Source organism: Prionailurus bengalensis, chromosome A1, assembly GCF_016509475.1.
Source record: "Prionailurus bengalensis isolate Pbe53 chromosome A1, Fcat_Pben_1.1_paternal_pri, whole genome shotgun sequence".
In the NCBI taxonomy this organism is placed as follows: Eukaryota; Metazoa; Chordata; class Mammalia; order Carnivora; family Felidae; genus Prionailurus; species Prionailurus bengalensis.
The window spans coordinates 164,059,291-164,081,951 of record NC_057343.1 but is presented as its reverse complement, the minus strand read 5'-3'; the positions used below and the strand labels follow the sequence as shown (position 1 = coordinate 164,081,951).

Sequence of the window (22,661 nt, the reverse complement as noted above, 5' to 3'; positions counted from 1 at the left end):
AACAACTGTTAGATGTTTTACTTTTGTCTTAGACTGGGTCCAAGGTTGACAGAAGAGACTGCAGGAGGAACTGCGCCCTCAGCCCAGCTCTGGCCAATTCACATTAACAAGCAATTATGAACTCTACTGTCTCATCAACAAAGCAAATCAGATCAGCTTCTAATGATTCACTGGTTTTTGTCTATAGTGGTTGCATATTTCCCTCCTTTCCCTCTAAACCTACTTTGTTGAAAGTTTTTATCATGAATGAATTTTGTACTTTGTCAGATGCTTTCCTGCATTTGTTGAAATTGTCATTATAATTGTACACCTTTATAACTGTTGTCTGAAATCAGGAGAAATCCTCTAACCAGGATGAATCTTAGTAGTAGTTGTTACAAAGGGATAGGTCTAGGATTTTTATAGTTTCAGGTCTCATATTTAGGTCCTTAATCCATTTTGAGTTTATTTTTATATAGTGTAAGAGAGTGGTCCATATTTTCATTTTTTTACCTGTCATGTCCAGTTTTCCCATCACCATTAATTGAAGAGACTGTGTTTTCCTCATTGTGTATTTTTTTAATGTTTTATTTATTTTTGAGAGAAGGAGCGAACAGGGTAGGGGTGGAGAGAGAGGGAGACAGAGGATCCAAGTGGGCTCTGTGCTGACAGCAGCGAGCCTGATGTGGGGCTCAAATTCATGAACTGTGAGATCATGACCTGAGCCAAAGTCCGACGCTCAACCAATGGAGCCACCCAAGCACCCCCCTCCCATTGCATATTGTTTCCTGCTTTGTTGAAGATTAATTGACCATATAGTTTTGGGTTTCTTTCTGGGTTTTATATTATGTTCTATTGATCTATTTTGTACTAGTAACATAGTATTTTGATCACTAGAACTTTGTAATATAACTTGAAGTCAGGAATTGTGATGCCTCCAGCTTTGCTTTTCTTTTTCAGCATTGCTTTGGCTATTTGGGATCTTTTGTGGTTTCATACAAATTTTAGGATTGTTCTACCTCTGTGAAAAATGATGTTGGTGTTTTGACAGGGATTGCATTAAATGCATAGGTTGCTTTGGGTAGTATAGACATTTAAAAATTTTTTTTTCTTCTGATCAATGAGCATGGTATGTCTTTCCATTTTTGTGTGTCATCTTCAATTTCCTACATCAGTGTTTTATAGTTTTCACGTTACAGATCTTTCACCTCTTTGGTTAAGTTTATTCTTAGGTATTTTATTATTTTTGGTGCAGTTGTAAATGACATTGTTTTCTAATTTTTTCTCTCTACTGCTACATTCTTAGTGTATAGAAATGCAACAGATTTCTGTATATTAATTTTGTCTCCTGTGACTTTCCTGAATTCATTTATCATTCTAGTAGCTTTTTTGGTGGTCTTTAAAGTTTTCTATAGGTAGCATCATGTAATCTGCATATAGTGAAAATTTTACTTCTTCTTTACTAATTTGAATGCCTTTTGTTTCTGTTTGTTGTCTGATTGCTGTGGTTAGGACTTCTAGTACTATGTTGAATAAAGTGGTGAGAGAAGACATCCTTATCTTTTTCCTGATTTTGGGGGAAAAGCTCTGTTTTTCCCCACTGCGGATGATGTTAGCTGTGAGTTTTCTCATATAAGGCCTTTATTATGTTGAGATATATTCCCTCTAAACCTACTTTGTTGAGAGTTTTTATCATGGATAAATGTTATACTTTGTAAGATGCTTTCCTGTATTTGTTGAAATGATCATATGGTTTTTATCCTCTTATTGATGTGATGCATCACATTGATTAAATTGTGAATATTGACAGTACTCCTGTATCCCTTGGGTAAATTCCTAGCAGTGCTATTTCTGGGTCATAGGGTAGGTCTATTTTTAATTTTTTGAGGAACCTCCACACTTTTGCAGAGTGGCTGTACCAATTTGCATTCCCACCAACAGTGCAAGAGGGTTCCCGTTTCTCCACATCCTCTCCAGCATCTATAGTCTCCTGATTTGTTAATTTTGGTGACTCTGACTGGCGTGACGTGATATCTGAGTGTGGTTTTGATTTGTATTTCCCTGATGAGGAGCGACGTTGAGCATCTTTTCATGTGCCTGTTGGCCATCGGATGTCTTCTTTAGAGAAGTGTCTATTCATGTTTTCTGCTCATTTCTTCACTGGGTTATTTGTTTTTCAGGTGTGGAGTTTGGGGAGCTCTTTATAGATTTTGGATACTAGCCCTTTGTCCGATATGTCAGTTGCAAATATCTTTTCCCATTCCGTTGGTTGCCGTTTAGTTTTGTTGGTTGTTTCCTTTGCTGTGCAGAAGCTTTTTATCTTCATAAGGTCCCAGTAGTTCATTTTTGCTTTTAATTCCCTTGCCTTTGGGGATGTGTCAAGTTAGAAATTGCTACAACTGAGGTCAGAGAGGTCTTTTCCTGCTTTCTCCTCTCGGGTTTTGATGGTTTCCTGTCTCACATTCAGGTCCTTTATCCATTTTGAGTTAATTTTTGTGAATGGTGTGAGAAAGTGGTCTAGTTTCAATCTTCTGCATGTTGCTGTCCAGTTCTCCCAGCACCATTTGTTAAAGGGACTGTCTTTTTTCCATTGGATATTCTTTCCTGCTTTGTCAAAGACTAGTTGGCCATACGTTTGTGGGTCTAGTTCTGGGGTTTCTATTCTGTTCCATTGGTCTATGTGTCTGTTTTTGTGCCAATACCATGCTGTCTTGATGATGACAGCTTTGTAGTAGAGGCTAAAGTCTGGGATTGTGATGCCTCCTGCTTTGGTCTTCTTCAAAATTACTTTGGCTATGCGGGGCCTTTTGTGTTTCCATATGAATTTTAGGATTGCTTGTTCTAGTTTCAAGAAGAATGCTGGTGCAATTTTGACTGGGATTGCATTGAATGTGTAGATAGCTTTGGGTAGTATTGACATTTTGGCAATATTTATTCTTCCAATCCATGAGCATGGAATGTTTTTCCATTTCTTTGTATCTTCTTCAATTTCCTTCATAAGCTTTCGATAGTTTTCAGCATACAGATCGTGTACATCTTTGGTTAGATTTATTCCTAGGTATTTTATGCTTCTTGGTGCAATTGTGAATGGGATCAGTTTCTTTATTTGCCTTTCTTTGCTTCATTGTTAGTGTATAAGAATGCAACTGATTTCTGTACATTGATTTTGTATCCTGCAACTTTGCTAAATTCCTGTATCAGTTCTAGCAGACTTCTGGCGGAGTCTATCGGATTTTCCATGTATAATATCATGTCATCTGCAAAAAGCGAAAGCTTGACTTCATCTTTGCCAATTTTGATGCCTTTGATTTCCTTTTGTTGTCTGATTGCTGATGCTAGAACTTCCAACACTATGTTAAACAACAGCGGTGAGAGTGGGCATCCCTGTCGTGTTCCTGATCTCAGGGAAAAAGCTCTCAGTTTTTCCCCGTTGAGGATGATGTTAGCTGTGGGCTTTTCATAAATGGCTTTTATGATGTTTAAGTATGTTCCTTCTATCCCGAATTTCTCAAGGGGTTTTATTAAGAAAGGGTGCTGGATTTTGTCAAAAGCCTTTTCTGCATCGATTGACAGGATCATATGGTTCTTCTCTTTTCTTTTATTAATGTGATGTATCACGTTGATTGATTTGCGAATGTTGAACGAGCCCTGCATCCCAGGAATGAATCCCTCTTGATCATGGTGAATAATTCTTTTTATATGCTGTTGAATTCGATTTGCTAGTATCTTATTGAGAATTTTTGCATCCATATTCATCATGGATATTGGCCTGTAGTTCTCTTTTTTTACTAGGTCTCTGTCTGGTTTAGGAATCAAAGTAATACTGGCTTCATAGAATGAGTCTGGAAGTTTTCCTTCCCTTTCTATTTCTTGGAATAGCTTGAGAAGGATAGGTATTATCTCTGCTTTAAACGTCTGGTAGAACTCCCCTGGGAAGCCATCAGTCCTGGACTCTTATTTGTTGGGAGATTTTTGATGACTGATTCAATTTCCTCGCTGGTTATGGGTCTGTTCAAGCTTCCTATTTCTTCCTAATTGAGTTTTGGAAGTGTGTGGGTGTTCAGGAATTTGTCCATTTCTTCCAGGTTGTCCAGTTTGTTGGCATATAATTTTTCATAGTATTCCCTGATAATTGCTTGTATTTCTGAGGGATTGGTTGTAATAATTCCATTTTCACTCTTGATTTTATGTATTTGGGTCATCTCCCTTTTCTTTTTGAGAAGCCTGGCTAGAGGTTTATCAATTTTGTTTATTTTTTTCAAAAAACCAACTCTTGGTTTCGTTGATCTGCTCTACAGTTTTTTGAGATTCTATATTGTTTATTTCTGCTCTGATCTGTATTATTTCTCTTCTTCTGCTGGATTTCGGCTGTCTTTGCTGTTGTGCTTCTATTTCCTTTAGGTGTGCTGTTAGATTTTGTATTTTGGATTTTTCTTGTTTCTTGAGATAGGCCTGGATTGCAATGTATTTTCCTCTCAGGACTGCCTTCGCTGCATCCCAAAGTATTTGGATTGTTGTATTTTCATTTTCATTTGTTTCCATATATTTTTTAATTTCTTCTCTAATTGCCTGGTTGACCCATTCATTCTTTAGTAGGGTGTTCTTTAACCTCCATGCTTTTGGAGGTTTTCCAGACTTTTTCCTGTGGTTGATTTCAAGCTTCATAGCATTGTGGTCTGAAAGTATGCATGGTATGATTTCAATTCTTGTATACTTATGAAGGGCTGGTTTGTTACCCAGTATGTGATCTATCTTGGAGAATGTTCCATGTGCACTGGAAAAGAAAGTATATTCTGTTACTTAGGGATGCAGAGTTCTAAATATATCTGTCAAGTCCTTCTGATCCAATGTATCTGAATGTATCTGTTAAATCCATCTGGCCCAGTGTGTTATTCAAAACCATTGCTACCTTGTTGAATTTATGTTTGTATGTCTGTTCATTGATGTAAGTGGGGTGTTAAAGTCCCCTACTATTTATTGTATTACTATTGCTTATTTCCTGTATGTTTGTTATTGACCATTTTGTGTATTTATTTGGGTGCTCCCATGTTGGATGCACAAATATTTACAATTGTTATATCTTCTTATTGGACTGATCTCTTCATTATTACATGGTTTCCTTCTTTTTCTCTTGTTATAGTCTTTGTTCTAAAGTCTACTTTGTCCAAAAAAAAGATTGCTACCGTGGTTTTCTTTTCATATCCGTTTTCATTGTAAATAGTTCCCATCCCCTCACATTCAATCTGCAGGTGTCTTTACATCTGGAATGAGTCTCTTGCAGGCAGCATATAGATGGGTCTCGTTTTTTATCCACTCTGTCACCCTATGTCTTTTGATTGGGGCATTTAGTCCATTTACATTCAAAGTAATTATTGATAGATATGTATTTATTGCCATTTTATTACTTGTTTTGTGGTTGTTTTTGAAGTTCTTATCTGATCATTTCTTTTCTTCCTCTCTTCTCTCACATTTTCCTGGCTTTCTTTAATAATATACTTGGATTCTCTTTATTTTTTACATATTTATCAGTAGTTTTTGATTATTAATTACCTTAGGTTTGTATATAACATCTGCATATAACAGTCTATATTAGGTTGATGGTCACTTAAGTTTGAATCTATTCTCTACTCCTCCCGGCCCCACAGTTTTGGTATATGGTGTTATAGTTTACATCCTTTTATTTTGTGAGTTCCTTGACTGATTTTTAGAGATACACGTATTTTTCACTGCTTTTGTGCCTATTTTCACTTGTGGTTTTTGTTTTCCCTCACAGAGTACCCGTTAACAATTTTTTTTTAGGGCTGGTTTAGTGGTTTGGTTCATATCTCTCCTATTCTGAATGTTAGTGTTTCTGGATAGAGTGTTCTTGGCTGTAGATTTTTTTCCTTTCATGTCATTCTTTCTGGCCTGCAAAGTTTCTGCTGAAAAATCTACTGACAATCTTATGGTGTTTTCCTTGTAACTGTCTTCATTTCTCTTGCTGCTTTTAAAATTCTCTCTTTATCACTGTTTCTTGCCATTTTAATTACTGTGTGTCTTGATATGGACCTCCTTGGGTTAATTTTCTTGGGGGATCTCTGTGCCTCCTGGTTCTGGATGTCTGATTCCTCCCCCAGATTAGGGGATATTCAACTATTGTTTCTTCTGATAACCATATAATGTGAATGTTGTTACCCTTGATGGCGTCCCTGAGTTCCCTAAGTGTATTCTCATTTTGCATACTTTTTTCCCCCTTACTTGCTCAGTTTGATTGCTTTCCATTACCCTGTCCTCCAAGTCTCTAATTTGTTCCTCCACTTCCTGTAGCCTGCTATTTATTCCATCTAGTATATTTTTAATTTCATTTGTTGTGTTCTTCATCTCTGGTTGGTTCTTTTTTATATTCTCTTATCTCTTTTTTAAGGGTCTTACTGATACTCTCCACTCTTTTCTCAAGTTCGCTGAGTATCTCTATGATCATTACTTTAAATTCTCTATGAGGCATATTACTTACATTCATTTCACTCTTGATATTTTTTTTTGTCCTGTTCTTTCATTTGGGACATATTACTCTGTCTCCTCATTTTGTCTAACTTTCTATGTCTGTTTCTGTGTGATCGGGAGATAGATCAGCTATGTCTCCTGATCTTGAGAGTAATGGCCTTATAAAGAAGTGATCCTCTAGTACTCTGCAGTGTAGTACTCTCTGTTCACCAAAACCTAACACTTCAAGGTGTCTCAGTGTGTGTTGCATGTGTCCAGCTGTTGTGTCCTGGCTACTTTTTCCTTTATTGTAGTCATCTGCAGTTTCTCTCTCTACCTGTCGTGGGCAGTCTTCAGTCCCCGGCCATGAGGCACACAGTTTTAACAAGGTGCATCTCAGTCTTCCCTAGGGCCCACTGCCACCACCAGAACTGAAGCCCTTAAAACATATGAGCCAGAATACCTGGTGTTGACAAGGTTTGCATCAGAGTTCTAGAGGAGCGACCTGCAGGACTGAGACTGAGGCAAATGTAACTGGGAAGGGCAGATCCATCAAAGTCTGCGTGGCCAGGGCACAGTGTAAGCTACTTAGGTAGTGAATGTGGGCACCACTCTAGGGGAACATAAATCTTAGAATAGACAGTAACCATGCTTACCTTTTAATCCAGAAGGAGACATAGTCTTTATTATACTTGACAATAAATGTGTTTTCTCCCAATTCCAGGAGGGACACTATTTCTGTTTTCCAAAACTATAAGGAAACTTGCCTTCTGCTTTCAAGAAGAACACTATCTCTATTATCCAAGGCTGTTTGTTCACTGTATAAATATCCTTGAAAAGATAGAAAAAAGATCAGTCAGTGGTTCTGCTTGCTGGGTATACAGAAACATGAGATACATGGAGAATTGCTTCTCAATAAATATGGTAGTAATTATAATACATATAAATAAAGATTTTCAGATTGGAGGGACAATCCAGTATATCACTTGGAAGAGATACTCCTTAAGTATGAGGACATGAAAAGATTGAAAGGATAGAAAAAGTACTGTGGGAAGAAAAGGTGGTGTAACTATAGTGATTTTAAGTATAGTATTCTTTAAAGCAAGAGGTATTACTTGTTATGAAGAGGTTATTTATAGTGGCAGGAGGGTTAGCCGGTGAGGTAGATGAAACAATTATACATAGGTATGCTCTCAACAATGTAGCTTTATAATAAATAAAACAGATAGCTGGGTTAATTAGGCATTGGTGATATTGGGTCAATTAGATATCGTTACGAAAAAAGGTAAATCTTGACCGCTACCTCACTATATACACAACTACCAAATTCTAGGTGTATTATAGATCTAAATGTGAATGGTAAGACAATAAAGCTTTTTAGAATAAAACATAGGAAAATATCTCATGGCCTTGGAGAAAACAAAGATTTTTTTATATAGGATAGAAATCACATAGCTGTAAAGAAAAAAATTAAGTGGTATTACATTAAAATTAAGAACTTCTGTTTATCAAATGTCAGGATAAAGAGTAAAAATGAAAGCAGACAATCTTTTCAATAGAAATACTCTACAACGATTTTACTCTACAAAGAATATGTAAAAATTTCCATCAACAGTAAGGCAGATAATCCAATAAAAATGGACAAAAGACTTGAGAAGCTGTTCTATAGAAGATGATATCTATTGGCCAATATTCGTATGAAAGTGGGTTCACCTTCATTGGTTTTTGGGGAAATGCATATTAAAACCACAATGCAATACTATTACTCTTTCACCAGAATGGCTAAAATGAAAAAGGGAAATACATGTTGTCACAGACAGCATTTGGCATTTCATCCACTACTGGTGAAAATGTAAATTGGTTTAAGCATTTTATAAATCTGGCAATATCATGAAAATCTGAACATATACATATTCCCTTGTTCAGAAATTACACTCCTGGTTACATACCAAACATAAGTTCTTCTCTTAAGAATATACCTAGAAGAAATGCAAATGTTTACAAAGGTACATATACATGAATTTCTAAAGTACATTACAATTCACAATATGACAGTGAACCAGTTGTGTATGTGTATTCTAGAATGCTATTCAACAATGAGAAGGCATCATCGATTGTTGTATATAAAACCATGGATGAATTTTCTAAACACCATACCAAAAAACAAAAGAAGCCTTAATGCATACATACTTTATGATCCATATTTTAGAAAATCCTATGAGTACATGAAAGAGCCTCTAATCTTCTGGCAATTTTTAATTTTTGATTTGAGTGGTATTTTCATAGGAATGTTCACTTTGAAAAGTCATCAGTATGTATTGTGATTTGTGTACTTTTCTGTACACCAATGAAATAGGTACATAAAAAGATGGTTGGAAGTTCTGTGCGTTGTTTGAATTTTCAACTGTTTTGTTTCCTCTTGGGGTAGCCTTCAAAGACCTAGCCCTTTAATTGTTGAACTCCCTGTGCCCAGGATTTTCCTATTGCCTAGGGCAATAAGCCTGACAGCCAATATTTTCCTGGCTGAGTTAAGGACTCAGTTTTCTGCTCAGAAATATGCTTCGTTTTCTTAAATCTACAGCTGTTGGGTTCCAGCTGAATAAACCAAGTCTTTTGCCGGTCAGTTATATGGCATGGGGATGGGGATGGGGAGAGGACTTGGAAATCAAACATTTTATATAGACTTCAATCCATTCCCCTTGTTTTTACCCTTATTCACTCCTGCTTTTAGTGGTACCTACTGCTGTTAATTTCTAAGATTCTGGGGTAAAATGTGGTTTACTTCTTACTGACTTCCTTACCTGCAGGAGTACTTCTCATCCTCTGAAGTCTCCTGATTCAGTTCCAGTTCCCACACTTTTCTTGATAAATACTGCCTCCATTCTATTCATACCTTTTGCTTTCTAATAAATGAATTTGTTTGTAAATCTCTACCTTTTATCAAACACTCATATGTTTACTTTGCTCAAAGTAATTACTGACTTATTTAATTTTCCTAACAACCTTAACATGGTAGTATAACTATTTATAGATATTCATTAGTAGCATTTCATACATTTAGGTATGATTTTCATTGTTTTTTCTGTTCTATGTATTTTTAAATGATGATTCTTGCATTTTTACTTAAGCCAGAAAAGACTTTTCATTTCTAATTGTATGATTTTGTTTCTCTTTAAATAACCGTTCACATCGATTAATATTTTCCATATCTTTAATAGTGTTGTAAGCTATGTCTTTATGAGAAAGCTGAATCAAAATACTTTATGGATTTTTAATTTTCTTAAAATCTGGGCATTTTTCCATAATTTATTGTATACGATGTTATTAGATATATACATGTTTAGGAGCTACATTTCATGGTATACTTTTTTTTACTACTTTATTTTCAGACTTTCCTTTAAAAATATCCAATCTGTCTTTTTAATAGTTAAGTTTTATCCATTTACTATTATCGTGGATTCTGATATTTTAGATAACTTCTATTTATATTTTTTAGTTTATTATTCTTCTGTTTTGCTTCTTTCTCCCCCTACTCTCCTATCCTGTCTTAATGGACTCATTTTTTTAAATTTTATTTTATCTGCCTTTGGTTTGTTTAGGAGATTTTAACCAACCACTGACAGTTTGCTACCCCCACTTTTCAGTAGTGAGTGTGTGTGTACATATCCAGTCTAGATTATTAATTTTATAATTTTATAAATTAGCTATAGTTATCATTCTTTTGCAAGTAACATGCTTTTTGGAAGCTTTTACAATTTTTGCTTTATTCTTAATGTTATGAATTTTCCTTACCTTCTGTATGTGTAAGGATAGATTTAAGTATTTATTTTTAATCCTTCTCAGTAGTTGGAGTATACTTTTATTCCTAGGAATAATATTTTTTAATGATGGAAATTTCTCATTCTCAGTTTCAACTTTTCATGTATTATTTCTCTGGCATTCATTCCATTATATTTCTCACAACTGCTGTAAAACATTTTTAAGAGCCTTTTATTCTGTTCCCACTGTGCTTTTTTTTAAAGTTGCTTTCTGATCAGTTTTAAATTAAAAAAAAATGGAAATGGTACAGAGGGCTAACTCCCATACACTGCACACCTGTTTCCCCCTTTTATTAACATCTTACATTTGTATGTTAGATTTGCTATAATTAATGAACCAATATCAATACTAACTAAAGTCAACATTCTATTTGGATTTCATTAGCTTTTACATAGAGTTTTTGTTTTTGTTTTTGTTTTTGTTTTCTATTCCAGGATCTCTTTCAGGATACCTGATATTTAGTTGTCATGTGTTTCTTTAGGTTTCTGTTGAGTTTGACAGCTGCTCAATCTTCCATTGTCTTTTTTTATGACTTTGACAGTTTTGAGGAGTGCTGGTCAAGTATTTTTTAGAATGTTCCTTAACAGGGAATTGCCCAATTTGTTTCCTTGTGATTAGACAGGGTTTATAGGTTTTAGAAGGAAGCTCACAGAAGTAAAGTGCCATTTTCATCAAATCATATCAAGGATACTACACTATCAGCATAACTTACTACTTTTGAATTTGACCTTGTTCAACTGGGTAATCATATTTGATCATACTTCTCCATTGTACTCATTGCCTTTTAGCTAGTTATCTTGGTTATTTTTCTTTTACTCTTTTTTTTTTTATTATATGGTAGATGAATAACACAGTCCTCCTTTCCAATTTATTCACTTATCAAATGTCTCTGGTCTGAGATTTGAGTTTTTATTTTAATAATTATATTTATAAATGCCTGGGTTTCTTATTTTTATATTCATCTGCTCTTATTTCATTCCTTTATTCTTTTATTTCTTCTTCATTTTTATGGACGTTACACTATTATTTATCTTTTTGAGTATCCTAAAACTATTTATTTCCAAGTCTCTCACAGACCCTTCAGTGATATAAATTTAATCTGATGTTAAATGGACTTGTGTTTTGCTTTATATTTCTCTTGCTATATTCCTATTTAAATCTAGCACCTCTATGTTTGGAGCAGTGAAGATTACATCAATGTAAGCATTTATTGTGCTACCTTCATACGATTATTGTCTAACTATATTTCTTCTTCTCCTTCCTCCTCCTTTTCTTCTTCATGCTTGCCTCTATCTAATCTATATCCTTGATTGAAAAGAAAACAATTTTCATAATGGCTACTCTGAAATCCCACTTTGTTGTGAGATTGTTAATATCGCACATCCATCTACAGAACCAGCGGATGGCTTAATTTAATTCTTGGCAACACATCTCAGATTCTCTTGTCATTATGAGCATCCCTCTTGCTATAAACTATAAATCCATGAAGCTATACAATAATAGCTCTAAATAAGACAATTTTCTTCTGTTTGCATGGATTACTATATAGGATGCCATTACTATATAGGAACAAAACTTCTCCATCATTCCATTATGCCTATAGCTTCAGCCCTACTCCCAAATTTATACTTCTCTTAAAGTTCAGGTTTGTTAAGATGTTTACCATGCCTTTAAGTTTTTGTTGTCTTTTTATTTAAATCCATGTTTGCTATATGTTTAGAGCATGGGGATTACATCAATGTATGAATTTTCTGTACTGTCTTTAGCTGATTATTTTTTAACTGTTTTCTCCTCCTCCTCCTCCTTTCTTTTAGGCTTTGTTTTGCTTCCAGGAGGTGCACTTGGCCAGCTTCTGGGAGGTATCATTGTTTCCAAGTTACACATGTCTTGTAAAGCCCTTATGAGATTTACAATCGTTACATCTGTTATATCACTTGTATTCTTTGGGTTTGTAATTTTTGTACGCTGTGATACAATACCATTTGCTGGAATCAATGAAGATTATGACGGGTAAATATTATTTTGTATATCAGGATTTTACATTTGAACTAACAATGTATTTTTCAGTTAATAATTATTTATCTAGTAACCCTGTATGTTTGTTCCATTCTTGGAATTATTCAACATGTAAAAGAAATATAAAGCTTCACCTTTATATAAGAAATATAAAGTTTCACCTTTTATATTAAGGGCAGAAATATCATGATGATAGCTTGTGACATGACTATTTATGCATTCATAAAGTAATAAATAAAAAAAACCATTGACATGAGTCAGGATGTAGAAGTAATATTCTGTATTAAAGTGACTAATGTAGGAGACAATGCTGTCTATACAAAGCCTTATCTTGTGTTCCTGAATTAGTATGTCTGCCTTTTTATAGACATCATAGAAGGGAACTGAAGTACATCTGATAGTACATGTAAGTAACACATTCTTTAAGCTAAACTTGCGAAAACTTAAAGAACTTGGCAGAGATTGGTATTAAACACAGGGGAACAGAATTCAAATAGAAAACCTAAGGACTGAGCAAGTAAAATCAGTAAAGAAAATAAGACTTTCACTTCGGAGTAGCTTGTGGCCGACCAATGCTCCCACTGAGAACAACCCCAGAATACTGAATAGAGTTTAAAAGGTTTGTTTAAAGGGCATCAGAGGATTGTTTGGCAAATAGGAATTTAAAGGCCAAAATTCTAGAATAAGGCAGACCCTTAAGAAAAGAAGGAATTTTCTGCAGTTGGATACTTCTAGAGATATTTTCTAATTCTTGATGTTGGCAAGAAGCCAAGAATTTGGGCAAAGGTCTGGTCAGAAAGCATCTAGTTAAATGATGAGAAATCACACCTTTGGACAGATGTATCAACCTAAAGAGACAAAAATAGGGCTGGGCGGGATATCAGAGATAGGAGGGAGATAAACAAATAAGACAACATTCTGTTGGGTTTTCATTCAATATATATGCTGCATTATGAAGTAAGAAGCTGACAACAAGCAAAAATCTTGTAGAAAGTAGAGGAAAATTCTAGCAGTATTGTGATACTCTGTAGATCAGAGTGACTTCAGAATATTGTGGGGGTGGAGTGGAGAGGAACTGTGGTGAACACTACGTGTTCTCAATTGGTATCTCTCTCAGGCTCAGACCTAACAGTGAGGGCCTTCCTGAAGTACCATAGCTTAGCCAGGAGTTAGTCTGGTCTCTGATTGAATTGATTTGGTCAGCCAGTACTCTAACTATTGGCAGAAAGATACAACACTCTAAAAAAAAAAAAAAAAAAAAAAAAAAAAAAAAAAAAAAAAAGATAATATCAAACACAGCTAGTTGTAAAGTATCATAAGCAAAGGTCTTGCATTACAAAAAATTACCGAGCAGATCAAGGATGTGACCAAAAGTTATGAGACAGAACAGATGATAGAATAGACCCACAGGGGATCCAGATGTCATCATTATCAAATAAGAATGTTAACATAATATTGATATGAGCAGTAATACAAATGACTGAATTTCTCTTCAGAAACCATGGGTTCAGAAAAGAGTAGAACAATATGTTTAGAATTCTGAAAGAAAAAAAAAATAACAAACTCTTGACTCTTTAATCATTAATCCAGTGATAATATCTTTCAAGAATGAAAATCAAGTAAAGCTATTCTCAGGTGAAGGATAATAAAATTAGTTGTTAGCTCTAAAAGAAATTAGTAAGTTTTTTTTTTCAGTTTAAAGCAAAATAATCCTAGAGGAAAACTTGAAACTTGAAAGATAAAGGAAGAGTAAAAGAAGTGATAAATACACTAGTAAATAGACTAACCTTTTCATCTTAAGTTTAAGATATATGTAACTATTGAAAACCAAAAGTACAACATTGGTGTAGATTATCGAAGGTTGTAGATATAATATGTGTGACAACTGTAACCTAAGGGACAGGAAAAATGGACATCTGTGGTTATGAGACTTATACATTTTTTTTTAATTTTTTTTTTCAACGTTTATTTTATTTTTGGGACAGAGAGAGACAGAGCATGAATGGGGGAGGGGCAGAGAGAGAGGGAGACACAGAATCAGAAACAGGCTCCAGGCTCTGAGCCATCAGCCCAGAGCCTGACGCGGGGCTCAAACTCAGGGACCGCGAGATCGTGACCTGGCTGAAGTCGGACGCTTAACCGACTGCGCCACCCAGGCGCCCCGAGACTTATACATTTTAAACAGAGTGGTAAAATATCAACTTGAAGTAGAAAAGTAAGTATAGATACACATATAGTTTAGGTATCTATGTAGCTCAGGTATACATCGATATTTCCTGTCTTTGTATGGTCTGCACACTAAAATTGTTTTTATATTAGTAAGTGTAGTGAGAAATAATAAAGAACAATAGGACTTATAGTTTCTATTCCAATATTAAAGTGCTTGTAAGTCATCACTCCCATCCTCACAATTAGAAAAGGTTTGGACAAATAAAAAATCCTCAACAGAGGGCAAACTGGGCAAAGTACTGTCCCCTAAACTGGAGAGATAGGCAAATAGAGAGAATTGCAGTTTACTGGAAGCAGAAGCCATTGGAACTGAATATTAAACAGTACTTAACTAATTGCTAGGTGTGGAACATGGAATAATTTGAGAGTTAAAGACTCCCAGGGACTCAGTCAGGGGAAGACCCCGCACACTTTCATGACTCTTACATCCAGGTGCTCCACCAGGTTCTAACAGTGGAAACTGGGAGAAAAATCCTCTTGTGTTTTAGGCAGGAGGAGAGGGAAAGTAACCATTTGAAATATGCCCACAAGAAGTCTGCTCTTTGTAACAAGAGTCTACCCTGCAGGGAAACTACTTTCTCAGAGTTTCCCTTGCCAAACTTTAAAAAGGAGGGCAATTAGACCAGTCAACCATTTTATAACCTTCCTATTTTATATAAGGAAAGGGAGAAAAAAAGCTAAGAAAAACTTCTGAAGTTCACAGCCTAGAGACTCAGGCCCACTGGGGCAGGGAGAGACATAAAATCTAAGATTTAATCATAATATTATAGAATGCTTTCCCTCAAGAATATCTTACCACCACCACAACAGATACCTAGTAATAATAGAGAATTACAAGTGAGAGAGCTGCAATGTATGCGCTGTTTGATAAAAAGATTCTAGGGCAACCCAGGACAACCTGGAAGACAGAATGAGGATGCCATGGAAAACAGAGGCCTTTGACACCTGTAACTACAACAAACTTTAAACACAGCCTAATTCCTACACAGATAAACATAAAAACCTCACACTAAAAGGCCTATTTACCTCTGTTCTTGGTAACCTAATAATGTCTGCCTTTAAACAAACACATTATAAGGCATTCTAAAAGGGAAGAAAATATGCAGGCTGAAAAACACAGTAAACATCAGAACCAGACTCAGATATGGCACAGGTTTAGAAATGACCAGACTAGGAACATAAAATAGCTATGATTAATATGCTAAGGGTTGTATGCAAAAAAGTGGGCAACATGAAAGAAAAGATAGGTAATTTAGGTAGAGAAATAGAAGTTGTAAGAAAAAATCAAAAGTAAATACCAGAAGGCAAAAACACTATAAGAGAAATGAAGAATCCCTTTCATGGGGCCATCAGACTGCAGAGGACTGAGGAAAGTATCCATAACTGTGAAGATATGTCAATAGAAACTTCTCAAACTGAAAAACACAGAGGAAAAAAAAAGATGAAAAAAAAAAAACTGGGACAGATATCCAAGAACTGTGCAGCAATTACACAGATATAACAAATGATAAGGCAAACACCAGAAGGAGGAGAGTGGGACTGAAGAGGTGGGTCACATAATGGCTGAGAATTTTTCGTAATTAATAACAAACACCAAAATATAGATATGGAAAGCTCAGAGAACTTCAAGAAGGATAAATACCAAACAACTGACACCTAGGCATACCATATTCAAACTCCAGAATGAGAAAATAATGACAAAAATCCTGAAAAAAGCCAGGAGAAACAAACCTCACTAATATATGATTGAGGATTATTTAATACAGACTTATTGAGAAACCATACAAGCAAGAAGATAGTGGAATGAAATATTAAAAAGATTGAAAAAAATCATTAACCTAGAATTCTGTGTGCAATGAAACAATCCTTCAAAAATAAAGCAGAAAGATGCCTGGATAACTCATTAGGTTAAGCTTCTGACTCGATTTCTGCTGGAGTCATGATCTCACAGTGGTGCAATCCAGCCCTGCATCAGCGTGGAGGCTGCTTAAGAGTGTCTCCCTCCCTCTGCTTTTGCCCCTTCCCTGCTTGTGTGTGCTCCTTCTCTTTCATTCTCTCTTTCTCTCAAAAAAAAAAAAAAGTGGAAATAAAGATATTCTCAGGTTAAAAAAATAATGGAATGGTAAACCTGCTTTGCAAGAAACATTTAATGGAGTTCTTCAGAAAAAAGAAAAATGGTATGAATCAGAAATTTGAGTTCACCTACAGAAACAAAGAAACATGCTTTGCAAGTAAACCTGCCTCGCAAGAAATGTGTTTTTTGTTTTTAAGTTTATTTCTTTTGAGAGAGACAGAGACAGTGCCAGTGAGGGAGGGGTAGAGAGAGGAGAGAGAGAGAGCATCCCAAGCAGGCTCCATGCTGCCAGCGCAGAGCCACACACAGGGCTCAAACCCATGAAGCCATGAGGTCATGACCTGAGCCAAAACCAAGAGTCGGATGCTTGACTGAATGAGCCACTCAGGCCCTCCAGTAAGAAATGTATAAAGAAGTTTTCAGAAAAAATAAAAATGATATGAGTGAGAAATTTGAGTTTATATAAAGAAATGAAGAACATCAGAGAATGAATAAATGAGGGTATAATAATTTTTTAATTTTTAATTGGTGTAATAGATAACATGTTCAAAATAATGGTGATAAGAGGTTAAGTGTTTATAGTTTATGGATAGTGAAATGGATAATAGAAATCTTATACAAGAGGAGGGAGGAGTTGAGAATAGTCTTTTATAAGGTATGTGCACTACCCATGAAGTAGTATGGTGTTATTTGAAAGCAGACTTGCTTACATCCTGGAAATTCTAGGGAAATCACTAAAACATTTTTAAAAGTATAATTGATATGCTAACAGATGAGAGAAAATAGAATCTCATAAAATACTCAAAACCAGAGGAGGCAAAAAAAAAGAAAGAAAAATGAAGGAAAGGTGAAAGCAAGAAAGCAAGAAAGAACAATTGTTTGGCATGTAATTTTTCACAGTCCTCTCATGATCTTTTGTATTTGTGTTGTCTCATTTGTGATGTCTCCTTCATCCACAATTTCATTTGTTTGAGTTCTCTTTTTTTTTCTTGGCAAATCCGAAGGTTTGTCTATTACATTTTTCTTTTAAAAAATACCAGCTTTTAGTTTCATAGACCTTTTCTATTGTGTTATTAGTCTTTATCTCATTTATTTCTGTTCTGATCTTTGTTATTTCCTTCCTTCAACTAACTTTGAGCTTAATTTGTTGTTTTTCTAGTTCCTTGAGGTGTAGAATTAGGTTGTTCATTAGAGAGCTTTCTTTTTTCTTAATGTAGGCATTTATCACTGTGAACTTCTCTCAGAATTTCTTTAGCTGCCTCCCATACTCCATAGTCTTTGGAATGTTACCTTTCCATTTTCATTTATCTCAAGGTATTTTTTTTTTAATTTCTCTTTTGATTTCTTCTTTGGTCCATTAGTTGTTCAGTAGCATGTGTTTAAATCTCCACATAGTTGTGATTTTTCTAGTTTTCTTCTTTAAATTGATCTCTAGCTTCGTACTATTGTACTCTTCTTAAATTTAATGATTTGTTTTATAGCCTACTATACGATCTATTTTGGAGAATGTTCCATATGCATCAAGAAGAATAGGTATTCTCCTGCTGTAGATGGAATGTTCGTCTGTAGGTCTGAGCCAATGTGTAGTTTAAATCCAATGTTTATTTTTTGTTTGTTTGCTTTTACTGATTTTCTCTCTGGATGATTTATCCCTTGTTGAAAGTAGGGTGCTGAAGTTCCCTACTATTATTATATTTCTGTCTATTTTTCCCTTTAGGTCTGCTAAAATTTGTTTTATGTATTAGATATTCCTCTGTTGGATAAATATTTGCAACTGAATTGTTATTGGATTGATTCTTTTTCATTATAACATGATATTTGTCTCTTATAACAGTTTTTGGTCTACTCTGTCTCATATAAATATAGCTACCACAGCTTTCTTTTGGCTTCCATTTGCATGGAATATCTTTTTTCATCTCTTTACTTTCAGTCTTTGTGTGTCCATACATCTGACGTGAGTCTCTTGTAGGAGGCATACAGTTTTGTTTTGTTTTTTAATCCATTCAATCATTCTATGTCTTTTGATTGGAGAATTTAGTCCATTACATTTTAAAGTAATTATTGATAGGTATGTATATATCACCATTTTGTTAATTGTTTCTGGCTGGTTTTTAGTCCTATTTCTTTTTGTCTTGCTTTCCTTCTTATAGTTTGATGATTTTCTGTAGTGGTATGCTCAGATTGCTTTGTCTTTATCTTTTGTGTGTCTACTATAGGCTTTTGCTTTCTGGTTAGCATGTTACATAAAATATCTTATATTTTTAACAGTTTTAAGCTGATAAGAGCTTAACCTTGAACACATACTGAAGCTCTAAATTTTTATGCTCACTCTACATTCTATTTGTTGTTGATGTCATAATTTATGTCTTTTTACCTTGTGTATGCATTAACAAATTCTTGTAGTTATAATTATTTTAATAACTATATTAACCAGGTTAACCTTATCTACAAATATTGTCTTACCTATAATTATAAATAGATGGTATTTATCATTCAGCCAGGCTTGAGCTCTTCCTTGTCTCTCAAACTTTTGTGATTGTTTAAACTACCTTCTTTGTTTTTAATGGGCCCTGTTAGTCGAGGATGTGCCTAGACCTGTCAGTGTCCCAAAGGGACACTAGTCAACACCTAGATTTAGGCTGATTGGACCTCAATCTGGACCTCAGGCAGTAATAAAATATAGTTTGGACCCTTCCAGGGAGAAATTGGAGTTTAGTTATTTTGTCTGCTCCACCTTTGTTAGGGTTGAGTGTATAGCAGCAGGGGGTACTCCTGTGCACATTAATAATTGCTTTTTTGTCTTTGTCTACTATGGTCCCGTGGAACTCATCACTGCAAGCCCTTTTGGATGTGAGAACCAGACTACCCAGAAACCCATCCCTTGGGTGGCAGCCACAAAAGCTGGGATGCCAGCATATGTATAAGTTACTTCTAGGGAAACACTGGCAGTTTGTAGTGAGCTGACATGAGAAGGCAAAGGTAATGTCTGATGGCTTCTCTCATCTCTGGGGAGGATTGCAGTCAGCCCCTACATGCCTTCTAAATTAGAAGCCTGATCTTCAGGCAGCTGCTTTTAAAGTATTCAAATAGGCCTCTTTCAGGAGAAATCTAAAAAATGGGTATATTTTTGTCTCCCCACCTCTGCATGAACCCTGTAGGGATAGCTGGTTAAGAACTGTTTCTTTGTTTGCTGCAGTACTGTGGAACTCTGCAAGCTCTGTTGGTTATCAGAGTCCTGCCATCAAGGGGCTCTTTCCTTGGGGGGATTGTGGTGAGCCCCTGGATAGATGTTAAATTAGAAGCCTAATCCTCTGGTAGCAGGTTTTAAAGTACGCAGATAGGATCTTTCAGGCAGACAGAGATGGGCATTTTTTGCCCATGGGGAGATAGCCATGGTGAGTCTGCAGAGCCCGTTAAGAAATGTTTCTTTATTTCTTTCAATCTTGTTCACCTGTGGATGCAAGCCCCAATAGTTTTTGGAACTAAGTGTTTTGGGTGTGTTTAAGACTCAGGTGTAACTCAGGTGTGAGTCTTAAAAGTTGGCACACTGTAAGTGGGGTCCATATTTTTCACTGCTTAGGGAGAAGTTGCTAGTTGGGAGGTCCTTCCTGATTATCAGGCACTGGCCAGGGGTGAGGTTTATGCTGAAAGTGTGTCTCAGGTTTTCCTATCTGTTTCAGTGTGGGTGATGGTATTTTCTCATTTTCCCTATTTGTACGAGTTACTCAGGGCAATTCTCTGTATAGCTGTAGATTTGGTGCATCCTCAGTAGGAGGTGAGTTCCAGAGACTCTGTCACCATCTTGGATTGCAACCAAGATAGTATTTTCAACAAATGGTGCTAGAAAAACTGAAAATGTACATGCAAAAAAAAAAAAAAAAACAAACAAGAAAAAAAATCTAGAGAGAGAACTTATACTCTTCACAAAAATTAAAACTAACTCAAAATGGACTCTAGACCTAAATATAAAACACAAAATTATAACTTCTGTAATATATCATAGGATAAAATCTAGGTAACCTTGGGTTTTATGATGACATTTCATATACAACACCAAAAAAAAAAGCATGAAAGGAAAAAATGATATGTTAAGTGTCATTAAAATTAAAAACTTTCTCTCTGAAAGGCACTTAATGGAATTAAAAGACAATGCACAAATTGGAGGAAAAATACATATTTGATACAGGACATATCCAAAATATTTAAAGAACTCTTAAAATTCATCAGTTTACAGAGAAACAACCCAATTAAAAATGGCAAAAAGATCTGAACAGACACTTCACTAAGAAGAATATACAGATGCTAATAAGCATATGAAAATATGTTCAGTGTTATATGCATCAGGGAGTTAAAGATAAAAATAACAATTAGGTACCCCAACACATTGACTGAAATCCAGAAAACTGACAAAACCAAATGCTAGCAAGGATATAGAGTAACAAAGACTCACATTTGCTTCTATTGGTAATATAAAATGGTAACTCTGTATATGCTCAATTATGTAAACCTAAAATTGTTCAAATATATAGTTTAAAATTCAGAATATAACAATCTAAAAGTATTTTGAAGTATAGGCAGTTTTTAATAATATAAAGTAAGACCTTTTGGCTTTATCCTAAATTTATATTTGGAAATAATTCTGAGCTTTCACTTCCAGCCCAGATGGGGTAACAGTTTTCCTCTTCTTCCAAAAACAACCAAGAATTTGATAAAATTGAAACAGTGTTTTTCAAGACATTGGAATTAGTCATTGAAAGACAGTGATACATGAGAAAGGAGAAACATTTAAGGTGAACCAGGTAATTCCTCCAGCTCACTGTCTTAATAGAGGTTTAAGGTCATGGCACAGGGAGTGGGAATGAGACAGATTCTGCCTGATTCCCTTAACTGAGGAAATTGAGCTGAGGGTTCAAAAACCAATATGGCTGTAGTTCACAGGATTGTGTATTAGAGGATATATCTGCAGAAGACCCCCTGAAGCCCCTGAAGTATTAAGTGCAATAGTAACTATGATGTATGTGAAGAAAGTTCTTGAGTCTAAGTCCACCAAAAGAATTAGAATTACAGTGCATACCTCTCACACAGGATTGGGAATAATATCTGTTTTCATCAGTCAACTAGGAAACCTCAAAAATCACAGTGCATAAAGTATACGCAAGGATCTTGTCTCAGAAGTGGATAATAATTGTTAACTGAGTGCTATTCTGGCTGTTCCTATCAAATCTGCCTATCAAACTAAAAAAGATAAAAGTGTTTCCAAGTAAATTACCTGCATTTCAGAGCAAAGTTTAAGGATGTTCACAAAAAGACAAAAATACTCAGCATCAAAGATCAAAATTTAGAAGGTCCAATATTCAGTAAAATGTTGTAAGGAATTCAAAGAAGCGGAAAACTACAACCCATAATGAGAAGCTAAACCAGTTGATCAAAAATGACCCATAACTGACATGGATGTTAATATTATCAGAGTTAACACAGTTATTATATCAGTATTCCATATGTTCAAAAAGTAAAAGACATTTTTAAAAACTGAATTGAGCATAGAGAAATGAAAACCAGGATGTTTGAGAAAAATGCTATGTATGAGATTAATGACAGAATAGACGTTGCAGGAGTTTAAACTTGAAATTATTAATAATAAACATCCAACAGAAAAACACAGAGAAAAGAGAATTAACAAAAATAAACAAAGCATCAATGATTTGGACAACTTGAGGTGGCCAGCCAAACGCAGAGTTGGAGTCTCCAAAGGAAGGCCTTGGAGAAAGAAAAATATTTGAAGAAATTATGTTTAAATTTTAAAAATTTCATGTAGACCATAAACCTACAGACCTAGAAACTTAGCAAACCCTCAGAATAAGAAACATGAAGAAAATTACACCATGCTAATAATCATGCAAATAATAATTTGATAATAATCAAATTGTGCTCACAGCACAGAGCCTGCTTCCGATCCTCTGTCTCCCTCTCTCTGCCCCTTCCCCACTTGTACCTGTGCTCTCTCTCAAAGATAAATACATGTGAAGATTTTTTTTAAGTGAAGGAGAAATAACTGTACACATAAAAAATGTAAATAATATTT

The 22,661-nt window shown here is 35.1% G+C and overlaps 1 protein-coding gene across 1 annotated transcript in view; it reads left to right on the top strand.

The window, feature by feature from the left end:
- SLCO6A1 (solute carrier organic anion transporter family member 6A1) overlaps nucleotides 1-22,661 on the top strand; it is a 92,043-nt gene that overhangs the window by 34,576 nt on the left and 34,806 nt on the right. Inside the window, exon 8 of the mRNA XM_043594487.1 lies at nucleotides 12,075-12,270. Within this exon, the coding sequence (XP_043450422.1) occupies nucleotides 12,075-12,270 (196 nt within the window). The remainder of the gene's footprint in view (nucleotides 1-12,074; nucleotides 12,271-22,661) is intronic.